General features: G+C 41.9%; 5 protein-coding genes across 6 annotated transcripts; 3 read left to right on the forward strand and 2 right to left on the reverse strand.

The window, feature by feature from the left end:
- Nucleotides 1–13,096: 13,096 nt before the first annotated feature.
- Nucleotides 13,097–14,137, forward strand: LOC132261985 (uncharacterized). The gene is made up of 2 exons (XM_059761075.1): nt 13,097–13,452; nt 13,514–14,137. Exons 1-2 carry the CDS (start codon nt 13,147–13,149, stop codon nt 14,135–14,137), a joined length of 930 nt encoding a protein of 309 aa, XP_059617058.1. The 5' UTR covers nt 13,097–13,146.
- Nucleotides 14,138–14,143: 6 nt separating this feature from the next.
- LOC132261986 (mitochondrial import inner membrane translocase subunit Tim21) lies at nt 14,144–15,484 on the reverse strand. The gene is made up of 3 exons (XM_059761076.1): nt 15,368–15,484; nt 14,376–14,904; nt 14,144–14,304 (listed from the first exon to the last, which is right to left on the reverse strand). Exons 2-3 carry the CDS (start codon nt 14,901–14,903, stop codon nt 14,173–14,175), a joined length of 660 nt encoding a protein of 219 aa, XP_059617059.1. The 5' UTR covers nt 14,904; nt 15,368–15,484; the 3' UTR covers nt 14,144–14,172.
- Nucleotides 15,485–15,888: 404 nt separating this feature from the next.
- Nucleotides 15,889–18,036, forward strand: LOC132262685 (solute carrier family 66 member 2). 2 transcript variants are annotated; one of them, XM_059762025.1, is made up of 4 exons: nt 15,889–16,365; nt 16,471–16,607; nt 16,742–16,870; nt 17,528–18,036. In XM_059762025.1, the coding sequence occupies exons 1-4, from the start codon at nt 16,163–16,165 to the stop codon at nt 17,929–17,931; spliced, it is 873 nt and encodes a 290-aa protein (XP_059618008.1). In that variant the 5' UTR covers nt 15,889–16,162; the 3' UTR covers nt 17,932–18,036. The 2 variants fall into 2 exon arrangements, with proteins under 2 accessions (XP_059618008.1, XP_059618009.1); XM_059762026.1 differs by lacking the exon at nt 16,742–16,870.
- A 135-nt stretch (nt 18,037–18,171) lies between these two features.
- On the reverse strand, nt 18,172–21,945 carry LOC132262688 (pyroglutamyl-peptidase 1). Its single transcript, XM_059762028.1, has 3 exons — nt 21,642–21,945; nt 21,333–21,574; nt 18,172–21,272 (listed from the first exon to the last, which is right to left on the reverse strand). The coding sequence occupies exons 1-3, from the start codon at nt 21,846–21,848 to the stop codon at nt 21,122–21,124; spliced, it is 600 nt and encodes a 199-aa protein (XP_059618011.1). The 5' UTR covers nt 21,849–21,945; the 3' UTR covers nt 18,172–21,121.
- A 38-nt stretch (nt 21,946–21,983) lies between these two features.
- On the forward strand, nt 21,984–24,808 carry LOC132262686 (HUWE1-associated protein modifying stress responses). The gene is made up of 5 exons (XM_059762027.1): nt 21,984–22,271; nt 22,453–22,533; nt 22,604–22,787; nt 22,879–23,022; nt 23,144–24,808. The coding sequence occupies exons 1-5, from the start codon at nt 22,097–22,099 to the stop codon at nt 23,262–23,264; spliced, it is 705 nt and encodes a 234-aa protein (XP_059618010.1). The 5' UTR covers nt 21,984–22,096; the 3' UTR covers nt 23,265–24,808.
- Nucleotides 24,809–24,843: the final 35 nt, after the last annotated feature.

Consider the following 24,843-nt stretch of genomic DNA (forward strand, 5'->3'; position numbering starts at 1 on the left):
TTCCACCATTTCCTTCCACGCGCACCCAAAGAAAAATCCTCTTACATGCTAGGACATAGTGTAATTTTCCATGGGAAACAAGGTGAGGTACAATTTTTGCAAATAGCCTCAAATTGCATCATTTGTATCATCCATACACAGTTTTCGGTCATACTTTGCGGCTCGTGGTTTTATATCCCAACATAAAAGATACAACTATTTAATGAAGTCTATTATACTATGTTCAGAGCGATGGGGCAACATTTTTTAATAAAGATCGCACACAAAAAACCCACAATCTTTGACACACACAAAAACCTCTATTGGAAAACATTTTAATGGCGCGACCAAATGCTGTCAACTGTATTATGAAGTCTCTGGCAGAACAATTTTCATGTAATGCAGGAGTCTCTATTATGAATTCTTCGGTCTATGGGAAACTTTGCATGAGGACAAAAAAGCCTGTGGTTTCCTAAACATCATCTTTCGGATCCTTGTCCCTTGACACGAGATAAATTGTGTGGAATCTAATGAAGAGTGCACACGAAACTCATGCAAACCGCACAGGAAGTGTAATTATAAAAGACTTCACTCATTTAAACACTATCCAAATTATTTCACTGAAAGCATTAAAATTACGCAATTGTGGAAAATCAAATAGTGCAAAATTTCCAAATTGCCAACCAGCAGAAATTGAGTTTAAAAGATTTCATTATGCTTGTTAACCAACGATATTAATTTCACACATATTTTCTCTGGTAGAAATTGAAACTCAATGCTGCGGCAATTTTTCAGCAATTCTTCACGGTTTCAGCAGACCAGATGAAAAATCTCTTGAGGAAATGAACTCCACATTCACTTATTTCCTCTTTCTCTCTCCTTCATGCCAAATATACCAAAAAAAAGCATCCAAAGCAAATTCATTAAATTGATTTCTGAAGCATAAGGCAAAAAATCATATAAATCTTCGCTCATAAAGTGACGGAAAAAGTGAAATGGTGAAATATTTAAAGTGTACAAATTATAAGAAATTATCGCCTCAAAATTTCTTCCTCCCACTGAAGCATAAATTCATGAGAATCATTGACAATACCAGAAGCTGAATTGGATAGAATTTCACATGAATGTACACAACTTCCTACGAATTGTGTGGCAACAATGAGAGAATATCTCTTCCACAGCATTCGGACGTAAACGCCTCCGAGTGTATGAATTGCCTTTTGTTGAACCAAACAACAACATTAATAATTAATAACATTTTTAACAAGATACCCAAAGTGAGACGCACAATTGGAAGCAGTTTCGGAGGTAACATTCAACAGTGTACGAGAGAACAAATGGCGCTTCTCATCAACAGCATTTTACAAATGAGATGAAGAATAAAATATCTCCCAATATGATCAGACTCCCGAGAAACCACAACATGACATTGATTAAGTGGATGTAATTAAAATTAATCAGACTTCTTCGGAGCAATACAACAAATCATGATTCTCCCTATTTTTCATCTATTGTTCTTCAATCTTTGCCTTTTTTCACTGCTCTCGGAATTTCCTGCCCAGAGAAAATCCTCAACTTCTTGTATCAAGTGAAATTTCACAAATTAGTAGACACAAATGATTCATATTGTTACAAAATCTCGGGCATTTTTTCCACAATTCCACTGTGATCTGCACACTTTCAACACGAGAGAGAGAGAGAGAGTGCGAGAGAGAGGGAAGAAGATGATCAGAGGGAAATACCGCACTCCTAATTGCACACACAACATTCAATTTTAGCCAGAAACACTTGGTGAAAAAATAGAATTTCATGCATTCTCAAGAAGACCGTCTTCTTGATGGTAATTGAGAAAAATTTGCTCGCGTTTCCACTCAACAATGTTCCAATAGCCACGAATTTCGTCGAGCAGAAAGCCCACCATTGCCATTTACACCTTACATCATTACCATATTATCATGGTTTGCATGCGTGAGACAATTAGCGTCTTGTTAACTTGGTAATGACTACATCTCATCTTGGGCGATTCGGGAAAAAAAGCCAGGCAGCAACTCGCGAAATTGAGGATGCATAGTTTTTCTTTCCTCCCCTTTCTCTCTCTCTCACTCTCTCTCGCTGAGCTCCAATTACGCGGTCCTCAGCTACCAATCCTCAGCTTGGCGTTTCGGGGTCATCAGATTGAAGAATCCGCATTGATAAGTCCTCCCACTTCAACCCCCTCATTCTATCAGTCCATCAATTTATCAGAGGATGCCTCATCGCTGTGATTATCGCGTCACGAGTGCAGAGATGAGATTTAGTGCGATCTTGCAGTGTCTTCAAATCACTCTTTGCCCATGAGGCGAGAACTTGCAGTGCCTTTTTCACACTTTATTTTCCCATATTCCCGGTAATGTAATTGAAGCCAATCACCCACCAAATTGATCACACGAAAACATGTGTTAAAGTGTTCCAAGACAGATGGTCAGTATGAAAGTGTGAGCCACCCAGAAGAATGGTCTTCTGGCGAATTTTTGGGTGAAATCGATACACATCCTTGACTGCATCCGTGTGTGCCTTTCTAAAACTCCCCGAGCAACACCAGAAGACACTATGGGATGCAGGGCGGGCACAAACAGAAAGGATTGACCGTTGAATGGGAAAGCCGTTTTCGCACAAAACTCATAAAATACCCACGAATTTCGGCCACATCGTGAGCTGCAGGGGTGCAGTGCAATAAAATAAGAAATATTAATGTCTATTCGCGCCACACCAGCACCGAATGGCGTATAGATTTCAAGCGCAACATAAATCTCGCAATGGTTTAGATATAGAGAAAATAATCCCCCAGAAAGCTCGCACCACTGGGGAAAAGGCATTTTGGTCAGGAGCGAAATAAAGTGGCAGCCAGAGTACATGGAGTATTTGTCCACAAAATTTACGACAACCAATCGCCCAATCAATTGCACCCAGATACAAGGTGGGCGGTGGCAGTTGGGGTGGCGCAGAGAGAAAACATGAAAGTACCCTCGTGGCGCCCACACCCCGCACCCAATGGTGCTTCCAATTGAAATTTGTTCAGCAAAACAATTAAACATTTTCCCGTGTACGATTCCAATGTCCAAATTTGGGAAGATGGATGAGCTTTTGGACTTCCATATATAAAGTGTCGCCCCAAGAGCCAATTGCTACTATTCAGGCGTGCTTGTTTAGTGTTGTCTGTTATTGTCAAAATTGGGAATCTCTGTGTGTGTGTGTGTGTGTGTGGTGCAATTTATTAAATCAATTTCATTGTTGCCTTCTTTCTCACTTTTTGGCCACCCAGTCACTAAACCAACCCCGACACAATTTATAGCCGGAAGCTTATTACTCTGCAAAATGTTCGATTGTATGCTAATTGCGCGAAAGAGTATCTCTTTCATTTATTATCCAATGTGCCAGTGCCGCAACGAGAATCCCATAAAGCTCCATCAGCAGGAGGATAATCGATTATATTTTATTGCACCTTGTTAAATTTTTAATTAAACGCCACAATGGTGATATAAAGTCTCTCGCGCAAGAGTCGACTGCCCACGGAAAATTCGCACATTTTGCCACGGTTAAACACCTAAGAGGTGAGAAACGACCGTGAGTGGTGCAAGAAGAAGAAAAAGCAGAGACAAACAAATACTAAAAGATCGCTTTGTCAACAATCAATCATACACAGCTTGCGATTGCCACTAAAATTCGTTTTTACCAATTGTTTTTCTTCAATAACCCGTATTCCATGTACACTTCAAGTCTGCGATCATAAAGAATCTCAGCTTTACTCCGGCGGGAGATTGAAATATTTGTGTGGCATCATTGTCCATCAAATTCATATAAATCACACACCATGATACTTCATAAAGTCTGCACACTTTATTTTTACTCCCACCAAAACCTCCTGAATATGTGAACACAATAAGGAGCAAATCACTGGAGTGGCTTTTGAAGTGCAGAGCACAAGTCTGGCCAAATTGCTCCTCACTGTACCACTGCAGTGGCTTCGTGTGACATGATTTAGTAAAAGGAGACACGTGTTATTGATTTGATGGGTGCAACCACAAGTTTTGAACAAAGTCCTCCTTTTGTTTTTCCCATATCGTTGCGTGGACATAACTTATTCATCCTATTTACATTCATATCGTGAATCAACTACTGTTTTTCACCTACACCCTCTGCGCAGACTGCTCCCAAAAAATCACTCCGCCTCAGTTCCACTGAGCAGCACAGAAAATTATTGTTCACTATCATTCGAAATCTTAACGCTCATGAAGAAATGTACAAATGAATATGGATGTGAATATGCAAATTAGTGTCAGTATGGAACGAAAATTGATTGCTGGATGCTTTAATACGCCCGGTGATTCTGTCGCCTGTCTATCGATCTGTCAGTACATCAAGTGGATTTATCTTCGAGATTTTACAAAAGACGAACACACACGTACAAAATATTTATTCAAGTCAGGCGAAATTCCAATATCCTAAGTGAGTGATATGCAGATAAAAAAAAGTGAATCTCACTCTCATATCTATCATTTCATTTCAAATACAATTTTACACGAGATTTCAGAGAATAAAAGCCTCCGCGCCTTCGCCGCGGCTCTCGCGTCTCCGCATTCAGCAGTTGAGTGACTCCCCACAGTGGCAACTTCAAGTCAACGCCACTGACTGCCCAGTAGCCAATTGGCTAATGAAAGCTCGCTTAGCAGCATTACGTTATGCTCCTCAAACGCTCACGAGTGGAGAAAAAAAAACAGCACCGGGAAAGACGAGTCAGGCAAGAGGCCAAGAGTGGTGTGGGTTGAAAATGAAGAAAAACCAGGGGAAAAAAACACAATGGGATGTGTTTGGAAAAAGCTCCCGTACATATAGAGGAAATGTAAATTAGAATACTAAATATATATAAAAATATCAACGGTTCGGCGCAGATAAAAATCCACAAAGACCGCAATTAAAAGAAAATTAAAAATTATTGTGGATTAAAGCACAGTCAGACACGTATTCTCTTAAGTCCACACCTCACAAAGCTTTAGCATATTAATTTATTCCGCAGCCTCGAAATTTAGAGTGCGATAAAAAATAGGAAGTCATCGCATATCATTTATACCAGAGAGGAATCATTTGCGATGACTTTTTTTTCGAGCTGCTGCAAAGCACAAAGATTTGCCCCAGAGTTTTCGTTTTAATCTAAAACCAATTTTTCTCCACTCCACATTTGCCCCAATATTTTTCAAATTAATAAATCTTTCAGACAGAGGCGCAAGAGACAAAAAAGGTGTAGGATGAGAGTGTGCTTTCTTTCTTTTTATGACATTTTATCCGAATGACATAAAGTGCCATTAGGTCATTTATTGCCCAGAAAGAGCGAAAAACTTCCATCGTTAAAATATGCCGCAAGTATTCAAGTGATTGAAAAATAAAATTTAATAGAAAACAATATGCGAGGGACACATATTTTTACACACTTCCCACCACGCCTCTTTATTGGACTTTAAAAGCTCTCGAGGGAGTGTTTTTTTTCGCAGAGGAAAACACATGTTTCACTCACTAACAATATTTCATGTCACGCACAATCTTGAATTCACCCTGAAAGCTCTGACAAAAGTTTATATTTTTTTCCACTTATCATTCGCCAGTGCGAAAACTTTGCAAAAAGCACATAAAACTAGCAATTATTTCCAAAATTATTGCTCATATCTTGAAATTGTAACAAGAAAATATATAATTCAACAAGCCAATTCATGAATTTCACTTGTGGGTGAGAGTCTAACATAACAAACAACCCATAATCATGATCTATACGCACAAACACTACTTATTTGAGCTTCCTGCCTTCGCATGAAAATAACCATCCCTTCGCAAGCCTCAATATTAAGGTACAGTGGAAAATTTATATTACAATAAGCGCCCCTTTCTGTCATGTAACATGCCATGGCAAACAACCACAGGATCCACCCTCTCTTCGACCCTTATGGTTTCAATTGCATCAAATAGATCTATTTTTGTTACAACACACTTCTTCATTGAGATACACCCCTAAACCTTCCTCAAATATTGTCTCTATTTGCTTTTTCAACCACTGTCTGTTTGTTATTTCACTTTCTCCACTGTCAGCTGCCACCACCTCTTCAAATGCGGCGCCCTCCCACATTCCCGCCTGTCTTACATGCAGGAAAAAATATAACCACCTAATCCGCCACACAGATGTGAGTAAACCGCACATTCAACCATTTTGTACCCTTCCACCCCCTATCAATTGCCATTCGAAGACAAACCCCTCCAGCACTTCCGCGCTTTCCGCAGGACATGTAAATTTCCCAGCCAACGCACTAATTAGTGGTTTTGTAAATGGTGAAAAATGCCGCATTCATAGTGAAGTCAGCAGTAAAATTGACGCTTTCGCTGCAAGTAGACTAAAAGAAGTTGCAAGAGTGTTAATAATAAATTTATCGTCGCTGAACCGTCAAAAGACCCAAGAGTTTCCCTAATAGCTAATCAACCACCGCATATCTTCTCTGTATCCATCCCAGTGGAGATGGTCTTTGGTAACATGATTGCTCTGATGATGGTGTTCCACAGTATCCGCGTGAGCCGCGGAGGAAAGGTGCTGCGATGAGGGAAAAAGAATTTTTGTGTTTGCAACACTCATAAAAGACCTGCTCTCCATCGCCAAGCAACTAATCCCTTGCGTACTCACAAATATTTTAATGATACACCGGCAAAGTCCTTTGATGGTGCTCAACGCCGAGGTGTTGCGCACTGAAGAAGATAAAGAAAGTGGACGAGTTTCCAGCACATTCTGCACGCTCTTCTTCCTCCTCCCGCCCAATTAATAATCATCAATCGCTATCGATCCTGCTCACCTTCCTTCCATGCGATTTCCATTGTCCCCTGCGTTATGGACAAAAGTGACATATATTCCTTTGCTAAACTCCGCAGAGATTTACAGCTTCCTTCTCCGCGCTGTATCAGTTGTGCCATCTACCATTTCATCTTGGTCTCGCTCACCTCCGCACAGGAAAGAAAGTGGTACGTGCAAGAGAAATCGATCTAGGAGCATTTGTCGAACCTCTTCACGTGCATCGAGAAGCCCACAATTATCTCTCCATAATGATATTCCTATATGCGTTCGAAAACATGCCCAGTTCTGCCCATTTTATGGCATAAGAGGTGAAATTTGCAGGAATTTGGAAACTGTTGATTACACGCCGCAGATCATATTTACTATGTTCCACCGTAAAAGAAGTTGCTCGGATGAAAGTAATATTTATTCAATACCCATGCACGTGAATTTATTCTTTGTAATCTTCACCGGTGGCTCAGCACTCGAGCACAAGAGATGCGGAGTGGAAGGGCTCTCCAAAGGCTCACTTGTACAGGCCGAACTTACAAATAATTGCTACCTAAACAACTAATGACGTCAATAGCCTATGATTATGGGTAACACCTTTCTTTGTCTGGAAGCTTTTTTCCTTCACTCCGGTGTCTCCTCCTTTGTGGCACATTCACAAAATTCACGTCGGCTGTTTATTTATCCCTCGGATGGCATGAATGGGGCAAAGAGACATTTATCTTCACAATGATGATTACAATAATCGTCATTTTATACATTGGCCACAGAAGAAAGTGTGATCCAGCAAATTGCATCTCCAACTCCTCCTATTATTCCTTCTGGAATTCATAGCGAGAAAAAAGTGGCCGCAAACTGCAATAGACATTAGAGAATTTGGACAAGAGGAAATTGGTGAGAGAGCGAGTGGTATTTTCACGCCTACACACTCAATAGACACACAAGGCTTCAATAATTCACCATTTGTGCCTTATAATTTTGTGTGAATTTGCCGATGAATCTCACATCGCATGCCAAAAACGTGACTACACTTTTTTTCTCCGCACACACTCCAAATAAATTAATTATATTTGCGGCAAATTTCCTTCAGTGGTGTGATGCAAAAACGTGTCATATATGCCAAAACCATCCCCAACGTCTTCTTATCTCACCGGAACGCATGAGGAAAAAGGTCTTCACTTGATTGCGTGTTGAATGAATTATTGGTTGTACCGAAAAAGCATTTGCATATCAACACTTGCACTGACGCTGCGCAACAATATTGCAATTTCTCACTGCAAATTACAGTAATTTCACCAACACGCGGAATTCTTCATCTGGACATTGCCGTCTAATTAGTGAATGTCATCTCGTAACTGTAAATTTTTGCCACTTGAAGCACCCTTTAATTTGCTGCCGCGGCCAAATGTGATTATTTGTTGCGTACCTGGTCGATGGATTGCATCTGAGCAAATCAATTTCCACATGCTTTCTGCGGTCACGACTAATTCACTCGCATCTGCAGCTCGAATCTGGCGACCTGACATCATAATCATCATCAAAGGACACATAATGCTGTCCTATCAGCTTTTTGCTCACCCCCCAAATTACACGACAAATGGCTGGCTTGTGGCGACTTTCGAGCGAATATTAGAAAAGCCCTATACTTAAGCTAGACAAAATATCAGGGGAATTAAATCGAAATTTGTCTTCTGCGCTTCGAAAAAATATCCCAAATTCGCAGTAAAAAAATGAAATGAAGACATCACCATCGCGGAGAGCAAGAGAATACTTACAGTAGCTGAAATGAGTGTAATGCAAAATTAAGCTTCAACATTTCTTTCCCCATTTCATTCATTTCACATCAAGTTTGCACCCTCCGGGCTGGATAAGGCGCAAAGAGAGCAACAACATAATACACATTCGCCCTAATTGCAGTCAAAATGTTGGATAAACTGTGTGTCGGTTTCATAATTCTCTTATGATGATTTTATTTAGCATCACAAGCGCGTGGTGGAGATGGAAATCATCCCCTGATGGGTGTACAACATATTAAAGCATAAGAAGCAATTCAGGGGGAGAGAAAAAAAGGCGAGGGTGAAGAGAGACAACCACTTTGTCTCCAGCTTCACCCTCGCCCACAACTGTGTGAATCACATCAATCATGATAAAAATTCATAATTCATTTGGCATTTAACCCCTCGCGAGTATCTCTGCAAGAGGGTGTGTTTGCTGAAACTCAAATTGGTGGCGAATTTGTGGAGGTTTTTTTTTCTCTCGCCAAAGCGAAGCCAAGCTCGTGGCACATAAAAAGTGACTGAAGAGAGAAGAGCTCGGGGGAATATTTTGTGGTTTATGCCGGACTCTGATAATACCATAACATAATTCCTATAGCAATTCCAAAGAGCATTCAGGGCGAGAATGCGCGATTTGTTTGCAAGAGGAAATAATACGAGAGCTCGCGGCGAAGTCACAATTTTTCCTTCCCTCTTTTCTCACTTTATCAGAAGACACTAATTGGTTGCTCTTTACGGGTTCGCACATTACCGGCAGCATCTCGGGCAAGAATTTACACACAACAACCCCGAGAGTGCGTCGCTAAATTTGCTGATTTGTAGGGGAGATTAGGACCCCATATCGTGGGGCAAAAACCCGATGCGCGCGATGGTGTTTTTTGCCCGAACAGTGCGAACTCGAAATTTACTTACACAGCTCAGGGCGAACCAGTGTAAAAATCCATATAATACTATTGCAAGAGAAAGAGAGATGTATCCTAGCCGGAGAAAGTTTTTCTATGAGAATTAGAATTTATTGTTGTACAAAAGTCTCGCCAGATATCATATGAATTTATTGAAGCCACCACTGATAAGACTTTCTTCTTTGCTCCAGCAACACAAATTTCACCTCTCCTGCCCGCCAACCTTAATGGTAATTTTGCCATACACACACACACACACACACACACACTTTTTTCCTACGCTGAGGAGGAAATTTTTCTTTCTCAGCTAATTTTTCATCACGGTAATTTCTGTGAAATGATATGTGTATTCATGTGAGAAAGAGTATATAAATGATTAGTGAGAAAGAGGCGATTCCATCCGCAATCTATGCGATGAAATTACATATTTGCATGTTTGAGGCAATCATCAGTTAATAAAATTAATCTAATTAAGCTAATTATGTATATTTAATAGTAGAGCGAAAAAATTCACGATGCAGAAGGGGAATTTTGTGTTACATTAGAAAGTGATTAGATATGTAAATGTGCGAGATTCTTATCACACTCGTGCGCTCGTGAGGAATGCCATCCAACTCGAACAGCTTAAGCACCTCAGATTCTGCGCTTTATGCAAATTATAAGCCATATTTGGGAGGGCGAAATTCAACACTCAAAAATCCAAGGTGAAAAAAGAATGAAGAAATAACAATTAATTAGCAATGTGACTTGGCCCACACGCTCATTAAAAAGTCGACAATTAATTAAACCACATGTGGAATCAATTGAACAGTTCGGTGTGGTTCTTCGCGCCCCAATCAAATGGTCAAATTAATGGACCCAGGAGGAGCATCTCCTCATCTTTCACAGAATTCCTCCTCGCCTTTTGGCCACCTCATAACAATACACCCGCTGTGAAGTCCCCAACGCTCTTTTGGCTACGAAATGTGATATATTTTTTGGAGAATCATTTTCATTTTTATATTCGATTCATAATTCCGTTGATCGTAGCCTCATTCATGGCCTGACCGCAGGAGAGATGCGAGAAGAGGTGAAAAATTTCAACGGAAGACATAATTTCTGGAAATTCTGACACATCTGTCCACTCCAATTGGAATGTGGCGAGTCTTTTGTCGTTCCTCGCCGGAAAGTTCACACCTATTTTAATTTACACAGCATTCTCCAGAGATGAAAATTCCCCACAACAATCCAACAGGATTCTTCGCCTCGACACCACTTCAGATGCCATTGAGATTTTTCCCAACAACTCTCTACTCCGATGCGCCCCTCTTGAGAGACTTTAATGCCATAGCGGTGATGTTTGATATAGAGACATAACAGAATATTATTAATAGAAAAATTGTGGTGAGAGATAGAGAATTATTAATGGAGGAAATGGTCGGAGATTGAATTTAAGCTGTATTTCAGCTGAACTTGTGATCGTACAAGACAGTCAATATCGGCAAATTGAAGAAAAAGTCAGGGAGAAGCTTTAGTTTTGACCAACAGCTTAACCAACTAAGATTTTATACATTTTTTTAATCTTGCAAGCTTACGCTTCAGTCATTAAACCATCAATATATTCGTCGAATATGTATTGAATGGACCCAATGAATTTCTGGCTGGGCGGTGAAGACGTTAATACAGTCGATGAAATCACTTTCCTATCAAAATCCGCGTTTTTCTGCTAAATCCCAGCGCTTGTGAGCACATTCTATGCTGTCGCTTATGCTATTCTCTTCAGTATGCTCACGCTTTCCACTCCAGAGGCCGTTGTCCAATGCCTCTGCCCAAAAATGTTTGTGAATGGACGCCGAGTGGAGGTGTAGCCAAGAGATCCCCAGCCCGTTGAATTGGGAATGTGACTTTTTGACACTGGACACGTTAATGGCCCTTATCAACAGCCGTAAAGTGTGAAATATGGAGAGTCTGTGCGCTATTCCATATAATTCAGTGATTTAGTGAGGAGGGTGCGGAACGCGGCCTTTCATTCATTCATTCATAATTTTTGTCGGGCACATTTTGACAAAAGCATAAAATATATTTCACTATTTCACTGCACCACTCCTCCTGCCTCTCTTCGCCCGGACATAAGGAATCATTAACACTTTTATGGCTGGCAAGAGTTGACTTTTTCAAAAAACCCATCGGACATATTTTCCCGCTCTCTTCCTCTCTCTCACACACACACACACTTCACGGCTGTTTGGGAGGCATTTAATAGCTCTATCAGAAATTGGTATAATGCCTCAGTTACCGGAGAATTTATCGTTGAACGCCTCTCGAAAGGTGGAGAACAAAGAGGCCCCAAATGACTGTCGACAGGAGGTCGAATCATTGTGATGCTGAATGACAACGCGGCACAAGAGTGGACAGAATTCCACTCGTGAAGAGGTGTACAAATTTCAATAAACCACCGCCGCGCGGACGACACATTCAAATTATACTTATGCTGCATTTTTCTCTCCACTCGCCATGACAAAATCACACACGGTTTTAGTGTTTCGATTTGAATAAATAAATTACACCTGCACCCCCTCTTGATTTGACCATTTCAATATTATTGAATTGTGATAAAATGCCGTAATGTAAATATCACACCGGGAGAGGAGTCCCCAACTCAGCCACTTCATTCTCCCATTGTTGAACCCACCAAACATTATTGAATTCCATTTCGGGGCTCTTCAAAATTAATTTAAATCGAGAGACATTACTGGTTTTGGGAAGCCCACAATCAAATTGACTCATATTTTCATATTAGTTTTGAGAAATCTTACAAATTAATTTCATAATGAGATACCAAGAGTCCCATTATTTTCCAAGCGAAGAAAAAGAGCCGCGCTCGTAGAACAAATAGTCACTTGAGGTTCATATAAATTCTCCCAGACCAAGAGCGCACATACAATCAATTTTTGTTAATTAGTAATTATTCAATGCTAATTTCTTGTGTTTTTTTTTCTTACTCTCCAACACTGGGCTTCACTACATTTCTTTCCTGTTAGGGCAGCCAGAAAAAAAGACGCTTCGAGACAAAAAGAGCAGAGAAAAAAATCACAATTAAATAAGATTGTGGCTTTTTCCCTTCTGATGGGGCGCAAGAAATGTGTCTCTCAATAACAATTAACGATTAATGCTCCAGAAAATGTACGCAAATGTCTTACTTTTTAAATTAGAAGGGCGTTTCATGCTTCTTTGTGGCACGCCTAATTTCCTCTTTGATATCGTTAGTTTTTCCCGTCCAATTGAAACCGTGAAAATGGACGAAAAGACAAACATTTCATGTCAAATTTATAGTGAAGAAAATGTTAGAAGTTTGAGTCAATTTATTAAGTAATTTTGCATTAAAATACCCAAAAACTCTATATGAATTAATCTTCAAGCTTAATCCAATTTATAAATTTGCGAAATACGCCATTAGACGCATCAAAGAGCGACTGTAAAGAAGTTTTCTTTTACCATCAAAATGTGTCTCCACTGTTTTGTGTCTCAACTAAACTTCTCTTTTGGAGACTTTCGATACCATCATCGCCTTGGAAACGCATATAAATAACAAAATAAATAGTTCTCTCCTGCATTCAATTAATTTCTAGAGCCGTGATCAAGAAGGAATCATAAATTCAACATGAAATTGCTGACAATTCACAGTAAAAGTGTTAATATATCGTACAAACATTCTCTATGCTCCTTCGCGACATTATTCGTTGCAATCACGACACTCTCGGCCCTCTTAATCCCCTTCTACATCGTCATCTTCGCAAACGCTGATCTGTGGCATCACACAGTGACCATTTATGAGCAGCCGAACATCACATTCACCTACAAGTACAATTTCGTTGCGATACGCGAGAATGAAGACATCGTGGCCTGTTCTTCGCTGCCCTACGTCAGCAATTTGCTGCAGGATGTGCAGAAGTGCGCCAAGATTGAGGTGAATAACGCTGTAGTCCAAATGCCTCTGCATTCATTTATTAATCTCTCAATTGTCGCAGTTTGTCGAGAATGATTTCAACAATGACGGATTGATTGACGACATGCAAATATCCTTTCACGCGGACATTTCGAGGGAAAATCCCATCAAAGAAGTAATCGTGCAGGTGTATTTCGACGGAATAATCCGCGCTGATTGCCATCTAGGCATCCCAACAGCTTTTCTGCTGCAGGAGAACGTGAAAATCCTGCCAAACACTCAAGTTCTCTATCACAGTCGCGTGAACTTGCATCAAAAGTCGTCCTTCTACTGCCCTTTCTTCATTCGCAACATTCAGTCACGCTTCAACCCTCTCAATCTAAATGCCACGGACTTTGAAGAGTACAGAACCGTGAAGGTTTATGAGAAATTAAAAATGAATCCTGCCTACATTGGCTTCACCACGCCTGAGACATTCACCGAGACGAGCGATGAAAATTACGCTGCTGTGAAAATTCACCTGGAAATCGGAGAGATTTCCGCTCGCTACCACACATCCGTGTGGCGAAAAGTTCGCGAATTGTGGATTCAGTACTTCAGCCTGGCAGTGCTCTTCGTCCTGCTGGTGCAGAAGGTCAAGGATTACGCCTTCAGTCGCTTCATCGTGCGCGCTTGGGAGTCAATTCCGTGGAAGAAGGCTTACTAGAAACAATACTAAAACATTTACCTTTACTTTACAAATCAGTACAGACTCGGCAATGGAGCATTCTTCTGGCCATCCTGCACGCGATTATCCTCCAGAATGATCGTCGTTCGCGGATAGTGATCCAATTGGGCAAAAATATACCTATAATCGTAGCTTCCGGCGGAGTTCTGCGGAGAGAGACGAATAAAATCACATTGAATGAGTTTCGAGATTGATTTTCAATTTACTTTTGACCTACTTCCTTCACTTCTAAATGTACTGTGGCCTTGTTCCTGATTCCTTGGACGTAAAATTGCATTCGCATGTGATTGACACCGTCCCTCTGGTACACGGAATGTGCCACATGCCTCCGTCTCCTGCGGCTCGACTCCTCGCCATACCCCTTAATAGGCGCCCCCAGAGCGTCCTGGACGCGCGGATCGTTGATACACTTCTCCAAGGCGGCCGAGTAGACGCTGTTGGGACTCGACGACGAGAACAGCTCCCGGAAGATCGTGTAGAACAGTGCCCCAGTGACTCCGATTCCCAACAGAATCACACCCGTGTAGCTCGCAGTCTTCGTGTTCTCCTTGATCCGCTCGCCGAGCGGCTTCACGTCCGCCGACACTTCGTGCTGCTGTCTGGCCGCGGCCAAGGAAGACTCCTGGCTCTCCCTCTTCGCGGACGGCGTTGAGTATCCGCGAATTTGACTGCGGAGCATCAGATACACCGCTCCGCTGCCTCTCCAACTCAGCGAGGGTCTTATCAGGGCATTTGCCAGCGTCATGCTAAGTGGAAGATGGGAAGATGAGAAGTGTCGCTAAAATCATCATCACGCTTCTACAGTCAGAGTGTCAATCTGACTTCGCTTAATTGACTTTCGCGATAGTCCGCGCAGTGCCCACAAGCAATATCAATTCATATTTTCTTTATCAGAAAACCAAGGAGAGTGAGAGCCGAAGGGAAACTTCTGTGTGCGTGGAGGAAGTGGAAGAAAATCAATCAATCGTGTGTGCCACACCTAAAGAATTAGCGAATCAGTCGCAAAATTACCTCACCGCAGGATGGATCGTGATTACCATACCCAGTGTTTTATGCTTCTCTGTGTTTTTATCTAATGGAAATTGATTTTTCATGCCCAAAATTGGCGGTGCGAAGGTTAGGAAAATTTCTCATGGTGTCTCCCCGTGAATATCTCGCACTTTCAATCAGTGTCATTCGGTCAATTGCGGAGATTAGTGGTCTACTCACCTCCTGGGAGTATTTATCACGCAGCTGAGGACGAGTTATCTCTGCTTTCTCTGGATTTTCACGAGTTTGCAAAACAATAACAAACAGTGCCGCGAGAGGGGTATTTTGTGACACCGGATGCCGCAGTGACAACTTCCCCTCCGACGAGTACTAAAAGTGTAATTGATAACCCGACCGACCAGCCACATTTCGCACTGGGAAATATTTCTAGTATTCTCAGGAATCTCAAGTGCAATTCATTAAATAATTTTAGATAAATTCATTTCGGTTCAGCTCACAATGGATTAAATTTAGTAAAGAATTTATAAGCTCTTTTTCTTTAAAAAGAAAGCGCTTTCTAGTGTTGAGAGATTTTAAGAAGAGAAATAGCCTTAAACTTCTGAGATTTCACATTACTAGTTCGAAAGGAACTTGAAAGAGAGCCAAAACTTGCTCTACTCTCGAGAGACCTTGAAAATCATGGTATATTTTCCCCTTGGCCGAGTGCACAATGCGAATCGGTTCGTGTGAGTTCTAATGCAGCGTTCGGTCGGCCGGGCTGTCAGAATTTTGCACCCAGCTGAGTGTCAGCGAAAGGCAGAAGGTCCTCGGATTTCTCAAAATCACAATTAGCCCCATTATCAGAAAGATGTGGGCGACGTGAGTGTGTGCCTGGTGTGACTGGGATCGCTTTGTTCGGTGGTGAATCACACGCCCAGCTTGAGTGTCGTGCACACGGCGCACAGTGACTGAGTGAGGCTCTCCTGTTTCCTGCATTAATCCCTTGTACATAGCGCGAGGTCGCGACGCGTGAGGATGGATTGGATCATAAATGACGAGCTGGGGCTGACGCTGGGCCATGTGGTGGGCTGGGCAGCGGCCTCCGCGATGGTGGTCGGCGGTGTCATCCCGTACATTCCGCAGTATCGGCAGATCAAGCAGACACAGGATCCGGAAGGCTTCTCCCTCCACGTCTGCCTCGCCCTTCTCATCGCGAACACGCTGAGGATACTTTTTTGGTGAGTTTGCCGTTGTTTGCTATCATCGCGACCGTGACTGCGTGGTCAGAGGTGATTGCCACGCAACCTCATAAATATCTCCGTCGTTCTTGCCTCTCTCGGCAGGTTTTCCAAACGATATGAGCTTCCGTTACTAGTCCAAAGTATTGTGATGAACCTCACCATGTTCCTGATGATCCACCTTTGTGTCAAGGTGCGTCGCAACAATGCAATAATGAGGACGCGAGAGCGTGTCTTTTCCGGTAAGTGTGCCCAAGGATTTCTCAGGCCTTTCCTTGACAAATTACACACCCACCGCCACACTTCCTGAGCTCAAGAGCTCAAGAGGCAATCCTTCCGCAAGACAGAGTGTGTTCATTGCATTTCTCGTTTGAAGGCGAGGACTTAAGGGATCGCAGGGGTTCCTCGAAGTCGTCGAGAGATGAACGTATTGGTATTGGGGATGGCGTCATAACAGCACCAGCTGGACAAATAAAGAGGGGCACAGCTAAGCACTATTTGACGGGTACGTTCAATGCTGTTCCTCTGGGAGTTGCTCCTTGTGTTACTTAGCTGGGATTGATGATCGTTCGGGACGATTTAGTCGCCCAAATGCTTCACAAGACTAATTTTTCATCGCACTTTTTACTCTAACAATCCTAAGTTTGAGCATTTTTCATCACACACAAGCAATTCGGGCATTGTTCAGTGGGCTGGAAGAGTGGAGGAAGATAAAGAAAGACAGAGAGAGAGAGAGGGCAGGAATTCAGCTGCTCCCATAGATAACAATCTCTCTGAAGAAAGACCGCTATCGCCACCCACTGTACGATGTCTTCTCTCACGCATCGCAATTCCTTGGGTTCTCCACCTCATTCTAATATGATTTTGCCTCTATAGAGCGCCACACATTGCATGCAGTCTTTCAATTACTTGATGTGAGTTGGAATATTTGGAGAGTCAATTGAGTGATTAGGAGTGGATTTCTCGAAGAAATCCACACGAGATTAGCTGCGGGCGACGTCGATAAATCTAATCAACATTGATTTGATCCGTTCATTAAATCATTCAGCGACTTTCGTGAATTATATACAGCAGAATGACTCTCAATATTCCGAGCCACTCACGTAGTTTCAGCGCTTTTATGGCCGCAGGACCTTGACTGAGAGCGTCTTTCTCATTTCAGACTTCGATATGAAGTACTTCTGGCAGTGGACGGATTTCCAGTCGTACCTGGACTTCATGCTGGTGGTGTGGGCCGTTGGGGCCGCCGTCACGTATCTCATGCTCTCCGTGGAGTGGTTCATGGAGACGGTGGGCTTCTTCGCCGTCTTCACCGAGGCGATGCTCGGAGCGCCTCAGTTCATCCGGAATTACCACAACAAGTCCACGCACGGCATGAGCCTCCACATGGTGATCATGTGGACACTGGGCGACATCTTCAAGACGGTGTACTTCGTCCTGCGGAGCGCTCCGACGCAGTTCTGGGTCTGTGGCACGCTCCAGGTGAGTCTGGATTTGGCCATTTTGCTGCAAGTGTACATCTACCGGAAGAATCAAGCGCCGCGCACCGTGCATCGCGGTGACTAGCAGTTTGCCCCCCACGCAGATGCCCAGGCGAGCGGTCGGCGGGACTCGGCCCCCGCGCGGACCCCCACGCAGCTCAGATCGCGCGAAAACACGCCTCATCACCAGTTTGGGAACAATAACAACAACAACGGCACGCCGGGCACCGTGGTGATCCTGTCGTCGCGCGAGGGGACGCCCATCAGGCGGTGCTCGGCGGAGAGGGAGCGCATAGGGTCGCTGAGGCGCGAGGCGAGTCTCAACAGCGTCCTCCTGCGCACCCTGGAAGTGGACATGGGCGAGGATGTCGAGGACAATGGGTATTGCTCGCAGGAGCAGGCCCACAGCCACCATCATCATCACCATCACTTCCACCGGCGCAAGGAGTCGGACGGGAGCGACGGCGGGATTTGCTACGCGCACGAGTACGGCAGCTACACCAGCACCCGCGACCTGTGCGCCACGACGTCCAACAGCAGCCTGGCGTCCGTGCTGCAGTGCTCAGAGTGCGTCCGCGACGCCTTATGACACAACGTCTCGCTGGTCTCGTGGCCAGCGATAGACATCAATGCTCTGCTGCAGCAGACGATAGCGGCGTCGAGGAGCCAGATGAGCCGCTCCGCCCAGACGCAGACGGATCTCTTTGAGGCGTGCGAGGCGACCTTCTTCACCCAAGAAACCCCCGAGATTATTTTATAGCAGCGACAACGGTATTTGCGCTGGGGCATTTAAAGAGGATCTTCACATTGTGATTTCTGACCAACCTTTCGAGATGCCACGACAAGGCCGAGGAGAGTGTGTGCAGGGAATTGAGAGATGGATGGATGGAACTCCAAGGGAGAGTGTGAGTTACAGTACCGTGAGATATTTTACATCCATCAGATGTATAGTCATATATTGATATATTTTTTTAACTGTTGTATTTTGACCGGAGAATTGTAGGGATTTTATTGAATTAGTCCACGATTGACGATGAGGGAAATTAGCAAAAAGTGCGAAGATGGTGTGTGATTCAAATTAGTCTGTGACGAACATTATAAAAAAAAAGAAAACGTCCCTTCTTGTGTAGGAGGATTTTACTAGATATGGATTTTTTGGTCCACGACAGAGTGTTAGAAGAAATGCACGCCGACAGTGAGTTTTTATTGCTGACAAATTGTCAAGCGCCTCAAGCGCAGACCTTGTAATGCTTTTCTCCAATTCAGAACTTATTGGTTTTCCACAATCTATGGGTTTTCTTTTTTGAGAGAGTGATTTGTGCTATTCTTTTTTGGTGTGTGGAAAAGACTCACTGTTCAGTGCTGAGCATTTTCATTTCCTAGTGAAAGACAATTACACCATATTTTTTGAGAATGAATACATAAGCAATTTCTCTATGAATTAAAAAAAATAATGAAGAAGAATAAGATAAAAAAAAGAAACTGGCGAATTTGTAGAAGAAAAAGAAAAACAATTGAAGAAATTCGCATTTCTAGTATTAGTAATTTCTCAAAATGAGAGAAAAATATATTCTTCCAATTGACTTCTCCAACTTTACTTGGAGGGAAAGTTACATTTTCCGATCTTCTAACTTGGCGAAATGAAGCACACAAATTTTTATCATCACTTTTTTGCGCGAGAAATGGTTGTTCAACCTTAGTTCTTATGGTAGAGAGAAAGAGAGAAAATGGAGAAAATACAATGAATGTGTTATATTAGAAATTTTTGTGGGAAGAAAGAAAGAAAGTGTGTGATTGAAATGCTTAGAGAGACTCTTCAGAATGAATTTGTGTTTGTATAAATATCGAATTTTTGTCACTGAGTCAGACAGAATATCTTTTAAGATCTCCTTGTCAACTGGGATAATGAGAAGATGATTCTCGCCCACCGACATATTACATTTTTTAAAGAGAAAAGAACAAAAAACTATAAATTCTTCTTCTGTGCCTTGCAATTTACCGAATTTTTCAAGTATATCTTTGACTTTTTCGCAAACTTCTTTACCGATAACAGAAAAAAAAACACTTATCAAATCTCGATTGAAAGTACAATTTTTGTCTCTTCTCTGCCGCAAAATCCTCCGTTTTTTATCGTCTCAGAAGTGTAGAAAGAAAAAAAATGTTTAGGAGAGGATTTCACATATAATGATTGATGAAAGAAAAGAATGATTTTTAGGAAAAAAAAAGAATAGAGAATTTTTTCGTGTGGCGTGCAATATAAATAAATTTATCGTGTTAGAATGATTAGAATGGGAGAGATGAAGTGAGAATTAATTAAGCATATCAGTAAATTAAATTACAAGGATAAATTATAGGTGATGACATATGAGAAAAAAAGTCCCTTTAGTGCAAAAATTCTTTGCTTGAGAACATGCAAATGATTTTGCAACAATAGCGTGTGCCATACAAATCAGCGAACTTCATCGCGATAGGAGTGTAAGAGAAAATTGCAGTATTGGCAGTAAAGTTAATTAGATGAGAGAAATTCTCTTAGGATAAAGAAATACGCCATGCTTTGCAATATAGTTTTGAGGAGGTGGAAGAAGAAAGTGAGAGAAAAATCTCCTCAAGTCTCCAGAAATTGCACATCCCGTTTACAGTGTTCTTGATTGAAGGCATGTTAATTACAAGGAGAACATTTAATGATGGATTAATTAGTAAGTTAGTTAATCATCTGATAGATGATTGCATATAAATAATTGAATTATGGAAAAGAAAATATAGAAGAGGAAAATTTTTCCAATTATTAGTTTTCTCGCATGAAACCAGAGTCAATTTAATTTTAAAAACCTAGAATAACATTACTAAAAAAACATAGAAGTTTAATAGTTACGAAAATATAATGAAACTAAACCAAAAGCTGCTTTTAAAAAGAATCATTGAGAATTTTCCTAAGTTTCTAAGCTCATTTCTTCTTGATTAATCTTGTGTTTTCTATCCAAAGCCCAGTGAATGAATATTTTTAGGCCAATTTCAGCTGAAACGCTGTGCATATTTAGAGTGAATTGAAGAAAAAAAAGTATTTAATCTGTTTTGAGAACTGGATTTTTTGAGAGCAACAAGAATTCAGAGGAATTTTCTTAGCTGCATGTGACAAAGATGTTTATTTACAGAGAATATATGAAGAAAGAAACCCCAATTGAATTATATTGTCTCTTAATATTAGGAAGAAAAGTAATAAACAGTTCTAAAACATACGGAAAGTTTTAATTTTCATGCTCAAAATCCTCAAATTCTCAAATCTGTTCCAGGCATTTTTGTATAACATCCACAATTCCCCTTTGGACAGTCGCAGGATCGATGATCTCCACTTTTGGCACGTGAATAAACAGCGTTCTGGACGGGCAGAAATCCAGGGATTTCACATAGATGTAGCCGCAGAGGTAGCTGAAGGGAAAATCATCTTGAGAGCTTGATTTGGGAGGTGATAAAGAAATGATGACTCACTGGCCGACGTCAGTGGATCCAGAGAAGATGTCTTTATGCTTCTCATTGAGTTCATCGGCGATTTTGTGGACGTTGAACGAAGTCTCCAGTTTATCACAGTCTTGACCATGGCGGCAGAGATTGGCTGAGCTCGAGGGCAGACACTCGCCTTGCCAGTCCGGATTGGGATAGGAGGATTTGTAGGCGCACTTCTCCAGGTGCACTTTGCTGGCTGACGAGTGGACGCCACAGTGGATGACAAGCTGCAAAGCAACAGGCATTAGATTGCAGGACAAGCTGAGAGTCTGTGGCGAAGGATTGAGTGCTCACGAGAGGATTCTTGTCCCAGATCCTGGGGACAATCTTGTCCACGTCCGAGTACACCACCGGAACCTGCAGCTTCTCAATGCGATACCTCGTCTCCCTGACCGTCACCGTGTCCGGCAGGAGCTTGACGGCCTCCCAGCTGGCATTGCAGGACTCGTGACCGGCAAAGGGACCAAATCCCGTCACGAACACCAGATTTTCCCTTTCCATTGGATCTCCTCTGAAAAGCTCACTCGCGTGCCATAAATTTTTATAACTGGGCCATAAAAAAACTTTCACAACTGGAAGATTGGCAGCCCTGAACGTCAGATGGAATCATTCAACATGGCTCTGAAAATTCAGTCTTTTTCCTCGCCACTGAATTCTTCCCTGTACTGGTCGTAGGAGTGCCGTGGGGTGCCCGTGAGCAGTGCAAACGTGTTTTCCGTGTAGAGACAAAGTGAAGTGCGCGCGGCAGGATGCAGTCGGACAGCGAGGAGAGCTGGATAGCAGCAATTGAGAATCAGTACATGGAGGCGATTGAGAATCAGCCAGATTTCGAGACGGAACTCATCGCGGAGCGAGATGCTGTCATTAAGCATGTGTGGAGGTCCTTTCAGGAGTCCGCCACGGCAGTGGCGCAGCTCTACAAAGGTGAGAAGCGCCCGAGTGGCCAGAGCAGGGGTGGCTGCTTTGTGTCCAGAAGAGGCACGAGTCAAGGACAAGGCTAAATTTGTCAGACATTTTGTTTGATTTCACACACTCACGAATCTCTTCTCTCTTTTCTCCTGGCGCTCCGCCACCGATTGCCGCACTGCACACGCTCGACGGGCAGATCGATCGAGTGGCCACGATTCGGGGCTCCTGTGGTTGCCATTTCAGACAGCTGCCGGAACCATAACAACACTCTACAAAGGTGACTCTCTTGCCCCAGTACATTTCCACTGATGTCACCCACTGACTGTGTGCATTTCCCTGATTCACAGACTCCACCGAGGGTCTGCGGAGAATTGGCGATGTTGCCGTGCAATGTGGCTACCAAAGACGTAACAAAGAGATCGCAGCCTGGGCGAAGAAGCGCCGAAGAAACATCAGACGCGAAGATCTCCTCTCCTACTTGGCCGGAAAGCCTCCGCCACCACTTCACGTATCTCGAGCTTCCCAAATGAGGTGAGGAAGAACTGCGAGCGAGAATCCGATCGCGAGAGTCATTGTCATGCATTTTCTCTCTCTTTCTCTGTGTTTTCTTTGTTGTCAGCAGATCATCTCCGAAGCCAGAACAACACATCAACAATCATCACAATTTAATGCAACACGGTGCAACACCTTTTGTGAGTCCTCAGCTGCCTCTGGCCACGGAGCCCGAGATGCACACGTTCAAAGAAGCCTTAGCACGAAGATCCAGGCAAGTTGAGACGCTTTCTTAGCTGAAAATTGAGCGATATTGTGTCTTATTCGAAAGCTTTGCTTTTCTGAGCTTTTAGCACTCTTTTTCATAGGCTTTGTCTGCTTCCTTCCCATTTCAGGGGTCCTGAGCTTTATGCGTTCGTTACCGGAGAAGTAGCCCGCCACTGTAAACGTCCGGCAAGTCCCTCACTAGACGTCAATATGGAATCCTTAGGCAGTAAACGACAACGTTTCTTGTAGGATCTAGGGAGAAGCCCTCAGTTAGGTGGTAACATTAATCTTTTTCTCAAAAAACAAACAAACAAACATTTTCAAACTTCAAAAATAATAGAACAGCGTCAAACTACACGCAAACACTGTTTAAAAGGAAAGGTGTAAAGAAGAATATTTTTCAATTCTTAAACATTTAATAGCAATTGAATCGAGAATTCAAGTTTTCAACAATTTAAAGATTTTGCAAGAGCGACAGAGCAAAAGAGGGGGAGAGAGAGAGAAAGAGAGAAAAAGAGGATAAAAGTTCGATAAGTTATCGTAAATAATTACTCTATAAGATTCCATAATGTTTATTCAATGTTCAACTCTTTTTCCTCACCTTTGAATTTGGCAATTAGCGTGTAATGTATTAAGATTTTTTTCTTTTTCTATTCGAACGGAGATTTTTTTTTTCACTATAATTTTGTCTTCTCTATAAATTGTTATATTGTGATTTTGTCTCTGTTAATTTTGTCTCCTTTCAGTTCAATTTGAGAGAATCCATACATTTTGACCATCATTGAAAAAAAAACACTCTGATGATTTATAAGAAGAAATAATACATTAAAAAAATGAAGGAGGAAATCATTGAAATGTTCACCCCAAATCTCAATAGCAAGAGAAGAAGAAGAAGAACGATAACGCAATAATCTTATATCGAGATAATGCCTTTTTACAACATTTTTCTACTAGACTTCAGAGACAATTCGAGAACGTTATTGAGCATAAATTGTGCATGTTGCATCTCATAGCCGCCAATTTGACTCATTCCCCCTGTTTTCCGATTGAAACAAATAATGTACAGACAGGAAATTCTCAAGTGTTTTGTGGCAGAAAGACTAGATAAATGCTGAACGATGGACTTTTTTGTCCCACAACCGATATTTCTTTTTTTTTCTAAATTGCTTACAGTCACGTGATTTCTGCCACATTTATGCTGCATTTTTAAGGCATTGCGAAATGCATCGAAAATCGCTTCCATGGCATGATGAGAAGTGATTGTTCACTTCTTTGTTATGAGCTTCACGATAATGAATTATTGAGTATCTGGCAATTTAATTTGTGTCACAAGACGAAAGAAAAAAAAAACAGTAAAATTCGCTGTTGAGATGCAAGTTTGACGACATGGAGAATCAACCAAAAACAGCATTAAAGACTAGAAAAAAGCTCATGAACTTGAATAGTAACAGCGCTGAAGAGAGACAACAATTGCAGGAGTGTTGAGTTAAATATTATTGCGAGAATATCTTTAGTTGTAATATTTAAGCAAGGCGCGTAATTGTTGTGTACTTTTTTAACTTATATATATATACAATGAGAAAACACACAGAAAACTTTCTTTGGGAGTTGTTTTTTTTTCGTAAAGAGTAATTTATATTATATAAACTTTATAAAAAGATTAAAAAAAAAGTATAAAGATGGATAAAAATTTAGCATTAAGAATTGACATTAAAACAAGTTTTGAGCAGAGAAAACAATTTAAAGGGACACACAAAAATACACTCAACAATTAAGAAAAGCAAAAGGCAAAATGTATCAAGATCAGAAGAGTGGAGAGAATAAAAGT

The sequence above is a fragment of the Phlebotomus argentipes genome, unplaced genomic scaffold (assembly GCF_947086385.1).
Source record: "Phlebotomus argentipes unplaced genomic scaffold, Phlebotomus argentipes genome assembly contig_15, whole genome shotgun sequence".
Taxonomy (NCBI): Eukaryota; Metazoa; Arthropoda; class Insecta; order Diptera; family Psychodidae; genus Phlebotomus; species Phlebotomus argentipes.

What these genes read in the sequence shown, in the direction of transcription:
- LOC132261985 (XM_059761075.1), top strand. Translation starts at nt 13,147, where the DNA reads ATGAAATTGCTGACAATTCACAGTAAAAGTGTTAATATATCGTACAAA. An exon ending in AGAAGTGCGCCAAGATTGAG is followed by an intron (nt 13,453 to 13,513) that starts GTGAATAACGCT and finishes CAATTGTCGCAG; the next exon opens with TTTGTCGAGAATGATTTCAA.
- LOC132261986 (XM_059761076.1), bottom strand. Translation starts at nt 14,903, where the DNA reads ATGACGCTGGCAAATGCCCTGATAAGACCCTCGCTGAGTTGGAGAGGC. An exon ending in TACATTTAGAAGTGAAGGAA is followed by an intron (nt 14,305 to 14,375) that starts GTAGGTCAAAAG and finishes CTCTCTCCGCAG; the next exon opens with AACTCCGCCGGAAGCTACGA.
- LOC132262685 (XM_059762025.1), top strand. Translation starts at nt 16,163, where the DNA reads ATGGATTGGATCATAAATGACGAGCTGGGGCTGACGCTGGGCCATGTG. An exon ending in ACGCTGAGGATACTTTTTTG is followed by an intron (nt 16,366 to 16,470) that starts GTGAGTTTGCCG and finishes CTCTCTCGGCAG; the next exon opens with GTTTTCCAAACGATATGAGC. An exon ending in GCGAGAGCGTGTCTTTTCCG is followed by an intron (nt 16,608 to 16,741) that starts GTAAGTGTGCCC and finishes TCTCGTTTGAAG; the next exon opens with GCGAGGACTTAAGGGATCGC.
- LOC132262688 (XM_059762028.1), bottom strand. Translation starts at nt 21,848, where the DNA reads ATGGAAAGGGAAAATCTGGTGTTCGTGACGGGATTTGGTCCCTTTGCC. An exon ending in TCTGGGACAAGAATCCTCTC is followed by an intron (nt 21,575 to 21,641) that starts GTGAGCACTCAA and finishes GTTGCTTTGCAG; the next exon opens with CTTGTCATCCACTGTGGCGT. An exon ending in GGATCCACTGACGTCGGCCA is followed by an intron (nt 21,273 to 21,332) that starts GTGAGTCATCAT and finishes TTTTCCCTTCAG; the next exon opens with CTACCTCTGCGGCTACATCT.
- LOC132262686 (XM_059762027.1), top strand. Translation starts at nt 22,097, where the DNA reads ATGCAGTCGGACAGCGAGGAGAGCTGGATAGCAGCAATTGAGAATCAG. An exon ending in AGTGGCGCAGCTCTACAAAG is followed by an intron (nt 22,272 to 22,452) that starts GTGAGAAGCGCC and finishes CTCGACGGGCAG; the next exon opens with ATCGATCGAGTGGCCACGAT. An exon ending in GCCTTAGCACGAAGATCCAG is followed by an intron (nt 23,023 to 23,143) that starts GCAAGTTGAGAC and finishes TTCCCATTTCAG; the next exon opens with GGGTCCTGAGCTTTATGCGT.